The following is a 12,743-nucleotide window of genomic DNA, read 5'->3' as shown; positions in this document are numbered from 1 at the left end:
AAATTTATATTTAGGCATTTTTTAAAATATTTTTAGACATAAAATACATTTATGTCTAAAATTTAAATAATGTAAGAACTACAAATAAGCAAATTAACACCCAAAGTAATACAATAATATACATAAAATGTTTAGAGTACAAACCAAAAGTTTAAATAGGCTACATTCATGTATTCAACATCAAACTAGAAACATAAAAGGAAACCAAACTTTAAACTGTCAAGATTACCATAGAACAAGAAGTTCAATATCAAACTAAAAACATAAAAGGATAACTAAAAACATAAAAGGATCACAGAACAACAACATCATCGTTGTCATCAATATAGTCATCATTCTCAACAAGACTTATCTCCATCTCTGGTTCATCTAGTGTGAGATAAGCAATCTCAAGCAACCCATGTCCTCCAAATGGTTCATTCCAAGTATCTCCACTAATGTCCCACTTCTTAGAGTTTCCTTTAGTGTACTCTTCTTTCCTCCTTGAAAGAAGCCGAAGATTAGAATGAACAAACACTAAATCTTCAGCACGTTTAGGAGTAATTCTATTCCTCCTCATACAATGGATGAAGCCATATGTACTCCAATTCCTCTCAACACATGATGATGAGCAAGGCTGTCCAAGAAGCTTTAGAGCTAAAGTTTGAAGCATTGGCAACCTGGACCCATAATTTGACCACCAAAGCATTGGATCCAAGATCCACCTATCATCCATGTTATCATCATCATAAGCCCTAATTCCTGAAAACAAACCAAACTCCATAGTAACATTCTTCCTATCATCAATATCAGGAAAGAATCTTTTGAGGCACTTGTTTCTCTCCGTAGAAAGTTCAGCATCCTTGTGTGGCGCAACACGACCTTTGACTTCCTCAATCCATTGATTAGTATAATACCTAGTTAAAAGCAAATTAGAAATGCCTAAAGAATATTAAAAAAAAAAAGATTAAAGAGATAGAAAAATTACTTCGGATTCAAGGAGTGAGCTAGGCAATGAAGTGGTGTGCAATTTTTAGTCCACCGTTCAATAAGTATAGCATGTACCACATCATAGAATGGAGACGCCTTATATTCTTCCTTGCCTTCCTGCTGGTATATTTCTTTCTTCACATTTTCTATCATGGAATCCCACATTTCATACACCTTATGGAGAATGGGAGCATCTGTGTCAACCACTCAAAGCATCTCATAAATAGGTCCTATGAATCTCAGAATATATGCAACCTTGTCCCACCACAAATCATTCAAAACATAATCCCTCACAGTTTGAGCTTTTCCTACATCATCTTCTCTATATGACATCCATTCCTCACTAATGACCATATTTCGAAAATGCTGTTTTACTTGAAACAATCTTTTAAGCATGATGATTATTGAAGCAAATCGTGTTTCAGCAACAGCAAGTAATTTCAAAGGGGAAAATGAATTAAAAATTGCTAATCTCATAGAATGATTTGTGATAAAAATACGAATGAAAGTTGCCTCATCTAAAACTTGTGCAATCCAGTTACATTCATTATATGCAACCTCATCCTGCAAAGAATTCTTAGGTGCACATATATTCTTCAAGGCCAAATTGAGGCTATGTACAACACAAGGTGACCAAAATATATAAGGATATTCAGCTTCAACAATAGATCCTGCAGCTTTCATAACAGATGCATTATCAGTAATAACTTGGACAACATGAGTATGCCCAACCTCACCAATGACCTTTAGAAACAAATCAGAAATGAAGTGCTTGTCTTTGTACTCTTTGGTACCATCAATGGATTTGATAAAAAGTGGCCCTTTCTCTGATGTAGCCATAAAATTAATAAGTGGCCTTTTTTGTGGATCTGTCCACCCATTACTTACTATGCTTAAACCCCTTTCTTTCCAAGTGTCTTTAATTGACTTTAACAACTTCTCAATATGTACCTTCTCTTTATGCAACAAAGTTGTTCTTAATTTATTGTAACCCGGAGGAATATAGCCAACTAAATTATTATTACATGCAAATTTGATCATCTCAATCCAATACGGGTTCTTAGCAAAGTGAAAGGGTAAACCAGCATAATAAAATGTCCTAGCAATAAGAGAATCTAATTGCTCTCGACATTGATTGTTAAAACACATCTCCGAAGTAGGATTCCCAACCCCTTTTTTTTTTCCTGAAAAAATGGATGACTTGTAGCTGTACTACTGAGAGTAGGACCCAAATGAGGACTACTAGGAGAATCAGATGGTAAAGACACTAGCTTAGGCTTCTTCAATCTACGCGAAGATTCCTCATACGCATCTTCTAATTTTTGCATTTCATTTAGATACTCATCTCCAACCTTACCACATGGTTGTATTCCACAATTAGACAGTTTTAACAAGTGTGCCTTCACCCTTGAATAAGACCCCTTAAAAGTTTTTTCACAATAGTTACATCTGAAAGTAACATTCCCACCACCAGCAGCTGCTTTTTCTAACTTAGTAACATATTTCCATAGAGGAGCAACTGACTCAGTTGATTTTTCACTTTCAATATTCATTTTAGTAAATCACCTACAATATTTAAGTAATTCAACTTTAATAAATAAATTAAACTATGGCAGTAACAACTAACAACATTATATCATATGGCAAATAATGTAACAAAATCCCAGTATATCCCACGAAGATTCCTCATACGCATCTGATTCTCCACGCATCTTCTAATTTTTTTTTTCAATCTACGCGAAGATTCCTCATACGCATCTTCTTATAATATAACTTAAATAAAGCTACCCGTCTCATTCACCCAACCAGCCAAACAAATATCTGAAAGAACACAAAAAAAAAAAACAGAGAGAAGCGTCGGACTTGAGTTGTCCACGTCGAGAGAGAGAGATCGGAAGGGACAGGAATGACGTCGATGTCTATGGAGCTCGCCGATCGGCCCGATCTAGCTCCGGCAAGGGACAGGTCAGTGGCATAGTGGGCGGAGATCAGAGGAAGTGTCGGTGGGTTAAGAACTGAGAAGTGACAATTTGTGGGTTTTGGGCAAATGAGTTCTTAGACTTTTGTTTTAGGGTATATCATGAAATCAACGGTATTGGTAAGTCCATCTGTCAAAAATCTGTGATTTTCCTTCTTTTTTTTTTTTTTTTCACTGCTGGCGTGTCAGACGTGTCGGAGCCGCGTCGGTGCCGTGTCGGAGAAGCGAAAAAAAAAAAAAAAACAGACACTGCTCGGATACCAGAGTCCGACGAATCGTGCTGGTACCGGTGTCCGACACGTGTTGGACACCGACACGTCGCCAAAAACGGCGTGTTGGTGCAACCCAAGTCTTTATTGTATTATCAAGAACATTGAAAAAAAAAAAAGAACATTATCCTTCTGTGCTAACTAAAATACCGAATAGTGGAACATTATCTTTCGGCACCTATAAATTGCAGCATGTATGGAATGTTTTCCATGCACAAACACGGTGCTCTCTTACCCCTCTTCTAGGAAAAATATCGAATAGTGGGAATATGGGTTTCCTTGGGATTCTTGTACAAGTCACTTGGGTTGCTGTGATGTTATCTGAATTGGCAGCCGCCGCAATAGCATTTCCAATAGCGCTGCCCAACTGCCCCGACAAGTGTGGAGATGTGGAAATTCCCTATCCATTTGGCCTAAGAGAAGGTTGCTACATAGGTCAAAACTTTTTCGTCAATTGTACCAACTCGTTCGGCCCAACTCAACCAATTCTTCTAGGAGGCTTAACGGCTACAAACTTTTCCCTCGAAGGCCAGGCTAACGTCTTGACGCATATGGCCAAGGACTGTTATAAACATGGTGTGCTGGATCAGGGTCTTAGTATATGGACATCAGTGTATCTCAACTCGAGCCTCAATTTCACCATCTCTAGCAGTCAAAACAAGTTCATTGTCGTTGGCTGTGACACTTATGCATACCTTAATTTCCAGCAAGAGAAAGGAAATTTCTCAACAGGCTGCGTTTCCGTTTGTGAAAACACTAGGTACATAGTCAACGGGTCTTGCTCTGGTGTTGGGTGTTGCGAGGTAGATATTCCAAATGGGTTGAACCATGTTTCTTTGGAATCCCGCAGTTTCAATAATCACGCAAAAGTAGGGGCTTTCAATCCTTGTGGCTATGCATTTATTAGCCAACAAACCATGTTCAATTTCTCCATCGATTCCCTTCACAGTCTACAACACCAAAATATGACGCCGGTAGTTCTTGATTGGGCGATCGGTACTGAGACATGTAAAGATGTCGTGAACAAATCAGGTTACACATGTGGAGGTAATAGCACTTGCATCGATTCCGACAACGGGTCTGGGTACCGTTGTAAGTGCATGGAAGGCTACCTTGGGAATCCATACCTCCATCACGGTTGCCAAGGTATTTATTTATGGATCTACACTATATTTTTAAAACAAATTTTAAAAGATGAGTTGTCTTAATGGGCACCTTAAAATACCTGTTAACAATACATATTGGCTAATTTTTTTAACTTTTGATAATTTTTCAGTTTTTGACAAATTTTTTTATCTCTTTTAGCCATTTTTTAACACATTTTTTTCCTTTTTTAAGTTAAACACAAAAGAGGAAATGTTAGCACCGCACGGTGCTGGTTAATATTTCCCAAAAACTAAATAACAAATTATTCCTTTTAATTTTAACATATGTTTTTGATAAATTAGACTTTTAACCTATTTTTAGGATGTAAAATTTTTTTAACCACATTTAATCTACTTTGTCTCGTTGAGGATTTTCCTACCTCAAAAAAGTGACTAGATGGGATGGATCATTGCTCACCTCACTTTACTACTGGTTGTGTGTACATAATTACCACTTTAAAAAAAAAAAAAACACTTGTTTTCTCTGGGTACCTTCACAGTCATCTTTGTCCACCGTTCTTTTTCCATCTTTACGTTGTCAATTTCGAGACCACCTGATTATGAAGAACAAAATACCTCTCCATACATCTTGAACCTATCAGGCTCTGACCTTGCCCACTTCTTCTCATAAAAGGGGATGTGATGGGGACGGGGCATGCCTAATCTAACCTAGCCTTGCTTTATTGCCATTCCTAGTTTCCTACTTATTTTGAATTGAGTCTTTCTTTCCTCTTCAATTCCAATGGAATTAATGTATAATGGAATTTTGCTGTCTATTGTCTACCTCCATCCATAATAACAACGCATTTTGAAAAGTGGAAAGCGTTAAAAACAACGGAAATATTGCACGTAATTAAAAAGAGGGATTGAATTGAAAATAGATTAAAATTCAAGGACTGAAATGGAAAAATAAAAACAATTGAATTGAAAAATTGTCAAAATTAGAGGATATAATTTATCAATTAAAAAAGAAAACAGGAATTGAAACTCTTTTAAACTTCTTATATTTAATACTCTTCCATTTCATTTTAATAATATGTCATTTCTTTTCTCTAAGCAAGAAGAATAAAGGCACTTATGACTTAAAAAAAAAAAAATCTTCGTCATTAATATATGATTGCTTTTGATTAATTAAAGTTCTTTTTAAGTTAATGATGAGTTTTACATCTACAGACATTAACGAATGTGAAAACCCCAATCCTTGCAAGCTCCCGAGAGAAAAGTGTATTAACGGACTAGGGAATTTTACTTGTTCTTGCATCAAGGGGTACCATTTGGACGTAAGTGCAGGAATCTGTGTTACCAATCAATCATCAGAACTAATTACCCTCTCAGTTCGTAAGTATACTTACTGTATTGCACCCTAGCACTTGATGATATGCCTCTAGAATTTGCATTTGATTGTGTGTGGATGAAGCTTATTATTTTTGGAGGGTCAGATCCTCATATTTGATGGTAATTGATTATTTATATCTATACTATATATAAGAGGATTCACCTCTTTCAACTGGACTTTTATGTATTATAGTTTTTGAGTAGACTTATGGTGTATCTTTGTGTTAGAACCCTTTTTCTTTACCTGTGTGTGTTTGTTTCTCAAAAAAAAAAAAAAAAAAAAACTGGACTTTTATGTGGTTCATTTAGAAATAGAGTCATAAATGTCAAATAACAAATTTCATTTTGAATTATAAAAAAAAAAACTCCTAAATTTAGGATTTTTTTTCCCTTCACGTTCAAAAAAGAAATTATAGTAATTGCTTATCTCTAAAGTTTATCCATACTATTATTTAAGAGGTTTCTCCTGTTTGGGATTCTCATTTTTTTGGTTCAAAAATGCCCCTACATCCCTAACTTTAAGTAAAGACAAAACTAAAGGACAATCCGGTAAAAATACAACTCTAACCCCCACCAAAACATTGCCTAAAAAATAGAGTCACTCTTCTATTGAATTTCAAATTGCTTTATCCACTTAAGAGCGTGCGATGAAGCTAGTCCTCTTTATTTTTTGAAAAATAAAATAAATTTTAAATTATAATAGATGCAAATTATTAATCTTTACCCAAAAAACAATAGAAGAGCCCCTGAGCACGCACTCCTTTCTTTGAATTGAACTTTTATATAGTTCAAAAATACCCTCATTAATGAAGGGTAACTTCTCTTAGAAATAGAGGCATAAATGTCAAATAACAAATTTCATTTTGAATTCAAAAATAGAACTCCTAAAATTTAGGATTTTTTCCCCTCATGGTCATCTTTTTATTCCTTAAAATTTAGGGTTTTTTTTTTTAAATTTCTTTTTCAACCGAATAAAAGTAAAAACCTCCATTTTAAAAAATCAAAAAATAAAAAATTAAGAGAACTCCTAAATTTTAGCCTTCTTTTCTCTCTCGTTCATCTCATTTTTCTTATCCAAATTTTTTTCTATATCACTACACCACTTTCAAACACACGTTTAAAAAAAAAAAAAATTACAGTTGCTGCTTATCTCTAAAGTTTATCATTTTTATTGTTTTGAAAAATAAAAATATATATTTCCAAATTATAATAGATGCAAACTATTAATCTTAGAAGACTTTGCATCTACATTTCCAAATTATAATAGATGCAAACTCTTCAAATTATTGAGTAGTAATTGATTTAAAACTCTTTAGTTTGTTGAGTAGTAGTTGGTTTAGAACTCTCATTTTGACCTAATAAATAAATTAATAAAAAAATAATATGTAAAATTGTGGGACTACCAAAACTTATGTGGCAAAATATTAGAAGATAAACTAATAGTTTAACATTTTTGGCTATTATATACTACTATTACATAGGTAGTGATTAGGTCAAACTTAAATATTGTAAATTAGCTACAGTATATTAACTTCTCTAACTAAATTGGTTGCCATGACAAATAAAATACAAATAATATTGTCTTTTTCAAAGACAATTAAATTCAACCAATCCAGTTATTTTTTGATATTTCAATAGTTACATTAGGGGAGTGGGAATTTGAATCCTGGATACTAGAAAGTACCAATTAGTTGAGCTACAAAGCTCTTGGCATCCATTTAGCTACAAAAATGAACAAATTTACACATGAAAATGTGATGTCAATGCTATTTAGGCGTTCATTTTTTTGTTAGGGCTGCACAAAATTTTCTATCATGTTTCTCTCTTCTATTCAATTAAACCACACGCACACTGTGTTTTTATTTTGGACAGAAAAAAGACATTCATTAAAATGGAAAAAAAAGTAGTACAAATAGATGTGAAAAGAAAGCAGTTCAAATGCCAAAATAAATAAATCATTAAAAATGAAAAACGAAGTACATTAAAAATAACCTTTTTTTCCCTTAGTGTTGCACAAAACATTCTGGCTTCTATTCAATTAAACCACAAACACTGCATTATAAAAGGAGCAACCGCTTGACACAATTCATATTTCAATTAGGAATAGTAATCCTTGGGAAGAGTTTGTAGTTTGTGATAGGAAGGGTGGAAAGATTATTTTTGTAATGGGAAGTTTCGTCGTACACTGCATTCTTCTATAGGGAAGAAGTGGGAAGAGTTTTTGTTTGTAGTTTGTCAGTCGTGAGGTGAGAAGTTGTCAGTCGTGAGATTGGAGTTTTTTTTGTCTTTTAGAAACAGGTTAGGGATTTGTATCTGTCTAAGTCTCTAATGGGAAGTAATAGAAAATATATTTGATAGTTTATTTGTTTTTGAACTTTATTGTATTACGATTTTAACTTCATTTTTATTTTTTATGAATAAAAACTATCTAATTAAATTAGCAGTATTTTGACAATTTAGATAGTGATAACTAATTTTTTAAATTCTCTTAATATATAAGGATACTGTGTATAGAGATAATAGAATATATTGTATAAGTTTATCTATTTATATTTGATAGTAATGATTTGGGATATCACTTCTTTGCCTCAAATGTTGAAATTTTAGATGTTGAATCTCTTAAATAGGCTCAAAGATGTGAACTTAAACAAATAGATATTGTTTTCTTAGAATTTTTTTCATTCCTAATTTTTTTTTCTAAATTATAAAAAAGTTTCACGATCAATTCTTCCATCCACTCCTATTAACTTTCTATAGTACTTTTTATACAAAAATTATAGGTGATATTATTTAGCCATTATTAATATTTTGCACTAGTGTATACCCCATGCATATATATGAGTACATTTAAAATAATCAAAATTATATGTGTGTGTGTGTGTGTGTGTGTGTGAGAGAGAGAGTTTAAATTATACATCATGTAAGTTACAACTTACACCTTTTTAAGCCTTGAATTTTTAAGCCATGAATTCAAGTTACACCTGATATAGCTATAAGTAATGTTACACCACTCAATAACTTGTTAAAATATTCATATTTTGAAAATCCCACCATTAAATTACATGTTCTATATGTTCTTGACATTTATGCTAATTTTCATGTTAATTGTATGTTATTTACTATCTGATCCATAAACTCATTTTTTATGCATCATTTTAAACTACAAAAACTTGAATTTAATCAATTGATTGATGACATGAGTATAAATCTTTGATCACATTGGACTATAAATCTTTGATCACATTGAAATTTTGTAAGAATGGAGAATATACGAAGATAATGTAATTTAATGGTAGATTTGCTAAATTCGCATTCAGTCAAAAAATATTAAGTGATGTAATATTGCTTAAAATTACACCAGTTGTAACTTGAACCCAATCCATATATATATATGATTTAGAATCTAGACTCTTCGGTTTTTGCACTCAATAATTCACTTGTCACAAAAATTAAAAAAATTATATAGGACACGTGCTACAAAATTGAATTTTTGCACGAAATCCAATTTAGAATATAATTGAATTTAGGCTTTTTGATTTTTGCATTTAATAATTCATTTGACACAAAAATTTTAAAATTAGATGGGGCACATGGAGCAAAATTAGACTCCAATTTAGAATCTAATTGAATTCTCTACTTTGGCTTTATATATATATATATATATATATATATATATATATATATATATATATATATATATATTTGATAGGGTGCATTGACTCTTGGGTTTTTGCATCCAATAATTCAATTGTCACAAAAATTTAAAAATTAAATGGAACACGAGGCACAAAATTGAACTCCAATTGAAATTCAATTTAGAATTTAATTGAATTTAGACTATTTAATTTTTGCATCTAATAATTCACTTGACACAGAAATTTTAAAATTAGATGGGACAAATGGCGTAAAATTAGACTCCAATTTAGAATTTAATTTGATTTTCTCTATGTTTTGGCTTTAAATAAACTAGCTTGTAACCCTATGCATATACATAAATATACGTAAAAGATATATATTAAGACGTATAATATAATTCTTATGTATATAATTTAAATATTATTGATAGTCATATATATATATTAACTCTTTAAAAAGTTTTGTAAGAATATTATTACATAAATAATATAAATTATATATTTTTTAAATTTTTTTATGTTCATTAATTCTAGACTCTTTAGTTTTTGTACGCAATAACTTACTTGGATGGATATTTATGATGTGGTCCCATATTTGATTCTAAAATTAAGAAATAAAACTCTCTCTAAAATTTAATGATTTAGGATACATGACGCAAAATTGAACTTCAATTGTAGAATCTATATGGGTAAAACTTAAGTATATTACTTAGCTGCTATTCCTTAGGTTTCCCTTTTAAGATTTTGCCAAATAGTTTTTTTATTACGGGATAAAAGTATATTTTTTAGTTAAGTAGCCACATGACAGAATATTCTTAAGAGAGGAATTTAAGAAACAGCATCTAAGGTACTGTATGTAAGTTTTGTCCTTTTTATATATATATATATATATATATATATAGATTAATTAATTTTATAGGGTGCATTCTTCTAAAAAAAAATTGATATGATGCACAAGTATAAAGATATTTAATTAATCTCACATGGTCTAAAAGATTAAAAAGAAAAAGGCAACCATGAGTCGCACTTTCTGATTGTTCAGTCACAACGGTATATAACAAATAATATCTTGTTTCTTTCAAATATAATCAAACAATAAGTGTTGACATAAGTGATTCTCAAATTAAAAAAAAAAGGGTGTTGGCATTAGCTTCGTTGCTCTGCTTGTCAGTGTCTCTTCGATGTACTTTATAATTATGCCAAATAAGCTAATATTCTATTTCTTTCTAATGTAGGTATTGTCATATGCTTCATGGTTGTACTTGTTTGTAGCTCTTGGTTCTATTTGATAGTTAAGGAAAGACAGTTGATCAAGGTTAAGCAAAGGTTCTTTGAACAAAATGGGGGTTTAATTTTACAACAAAAACTCTCTAAACAAGAAAATTCAGCTGAAAAAACCAAAATCTTCACCATGAAAGAGTTGAGAAAGGCTACCAACAATTATGATGAAACTCTAATCATTGGCCGGGGAGGGTTTGGTATAGTTTATAAAGGAATTTTACCAAATAATACGATTGTGGCCATCAAGAAGTCAAAAATAGGAGATGAAAGCCAAATTGAGCAATTCATCAATGAGGTAGTTGTACTTTCCCAAATTAATCATAGGAATGTGGTTAAATTATTAGGTTGTTGTTTGGAGACACAAGTTCCTTTACTAGTTTATGAATTCATACCCAATGGTACTCTCTTTGAGTACATTCATCATGAAAGTAAGGTGTCCACCATATCATGGGAAATTCGTCTTAGGATAGCTGCAGAAACAGCAGAAGCACTATCATATTTGCACTCTGCAGCTTCTCCACCTATAATCCATAGAGATGTCAAGTCTTCAAACATATTGTTGGATAGCACTTACACAGCAAAGGTATCAGATTTTGGAGCTTCAAAATTGGTTCCACTAGACCAAACACAATTAGCAACAATGGTGCGAGGAACTTTGGGATACTTGGATCCTGAATACATGCAAACAAGTCAATTGACAGAAAAGAGTGATGTTTATAGCTTTGGAGTGGTCCTCGTAGAGCTATTAACTGGAAAAAAAGCTCTTTCATTTGATAGGCCTGAGGAAGAGAGAGGTCTAGCCACATATTTTCTCTCATTTTACAAGGATAATAGATTTTTTGAATTTCTTGAAAAACATATAGCAAATGAAGAAAATGTTGAGCAACTAAAGGAAGCTGCAAATCTTGCAAAGATGTGCTTAAGATTGAAAGGGGAGGATAGGCCTACTATGAAGGAAGTAGCAACGAAATTGGAGGATTTGAGAAAGATGGAGAAGCATTCTAGAGACAATGTTGATTCTAACTCAGAAGAAACTAAATTCTTGCACACCAAGACATCATATTCTCACAATTATGATGTTGATAATCAAAGTGCTGATGTGAATGATACTGTGAGGGACATGTAGCATTATTGGATTTTGACGATGGGAGATAATCTTATCTTGATAGCATATCCTTGGTAGATATAATACAATGTGGTTATTGTATAGTTTCTTGTATTTGCATCCGAAATGTTTTTAGGAGCTTTATCCTAAATCAAAACTTCTGCCAATAATAATGAAGGTTACAAATAAATGTCATTAATTATTTCTTTCATATTTTCCCTTATATTTTGTTTTTTCATCTATGAATAAAAATTAGATTTACATTTTACGGAACGGTTAACCCCCCCTACCCCCCCTTTAATAAAAAAAATGTAGCTACCGTACTGTAACTCTCCACTTAAGAAACTCTATGCTTGTGTTCACTGCAGGATTGAGATCACCTGATGCTATAACTACCAAGAGTTGAGATTGAGAATTAAAAAACATAACTTTCAATCTCAGCCCTTAAATATAAAAAAATGAAAAAGTAACAAAAAAAAAATTTTGTGATGTGAGTTGAGGTGAATTGCACTTGGTACACTTGATCCAAATCTGTTCGCCTCATCCCATTCATATTATTATTATTATTATTATTATTATTATTATTATTATTATTATTATTATTATTACAAGCAAATGGTTGTCTGAAGGACTAATCATAGATTTAGATAATAGTCGTCTCATAGCCGTGATGGTGATTATGTACAGTGACATTTTTGCATTTTGGGGTTTATGCTAGTTGTAAATTTCATAGGGGTTTGTGTTTGGTGGCAGTGGCCATGGACGTGGAGTCATTCATGGACTTGGGGGCCATGACCTTTTTTTTATATTTATTTAAAGAATTGAAGTGTGTGTGTGTGTATATATATATACTACTTTGTTCAATAAAATTATATTTTTTTGCCCTTAATCATTATACAACTTCAAACTTGTGTACATATATTGAGGTAGCTCTATCTTTTATCTCAAAAAAAAAAAAAAAAATTGAGGTAGCAAATTCTTACTGGTTTGCATCTTAGCCCACTACTTACATCACTATTTTACTTA

The 12,743-nt window shown here is 32.1% G+C and overlaps 3 protein-coding genes across 3 annotated transcripts; 1 reads left to right on the top strand and 2 right to left on the bottom strand.

The window, feature by feature from the left end:
• Positions 1-292: 292 nt before the first annotated feature.
• On the bottom strand, positions 293-1,134 carry LOC142616156 (uncharacterized). Its single transcript, XM_075789031.1, has 2 exons — positions 968-1,134; positions 293-896 (listed from the first exon to the last, which is right to left on the bottom strand). Exons 1-2 carry the CDS (start codon positions 1,132-1,134, stop codon positions 293-295), a joined length of 771 nt encoding a protein of 256 aa, XP_075645146.1.
• A 42-nt stretch (positions 1,135-1,176) lies between these two features.
• On the bottom strand, positions 1,177-2,522 carry LOC142616155 (uncharacterized). The gene is made up of 2 exons (XM_075789029.1): positions 2,171-2,522; positions 1,177-2,084 (listed from the first exon to the last, which is right to left on the bottom strand). Exons 1-2 carry the CDS (start codon positions 2,520-2,522, stop codon positions 1,177-1,179), a joined length of 1,260 nt encoding a protein of 419 aa, XP_075645144.1.
• Positions 2,523-3,485: 963 nt separating this feature from the next.
• Positions 3,486-11,738, top strand: LOC142618039 (wall-associated receptor kinase 2-like). Its single transcript, XM_075791018.1, has 3 exons — positions 3,486-4,362; positions 5,535-5,699; positions 10,567-11,738. The coding sequence occupies exons 1-3, from the start codon at positions 3,486-3,488 to the stop codon at positions 11,736-11,738; spliced, it is 2,214 nt and encodes a 737-aa protein (XP_075647133.1).
• The last annotated feature ends 1,005 nt before the right edge of the window (positions 11,739-12,743 follow it).

Source organism: Castanea sativa, chromosome 11, assembly GCF_040712315.1.
Source record: "Castanea sativa cultivar Marrone di Chiusa Pesio chromosome 11, ASM4071231v1".
NCBI classification, from domain to species: Eukaryota; Viridiplantae; Streptophyta; class Magnoliopsida; order Fagales; family Fagaceae; genus Castanea; species Castanea sativa.
Note: the sequence above shows the minus strand (reverse complement) of the source record. Positions and strands in the feature narration are given on the sequence as shown.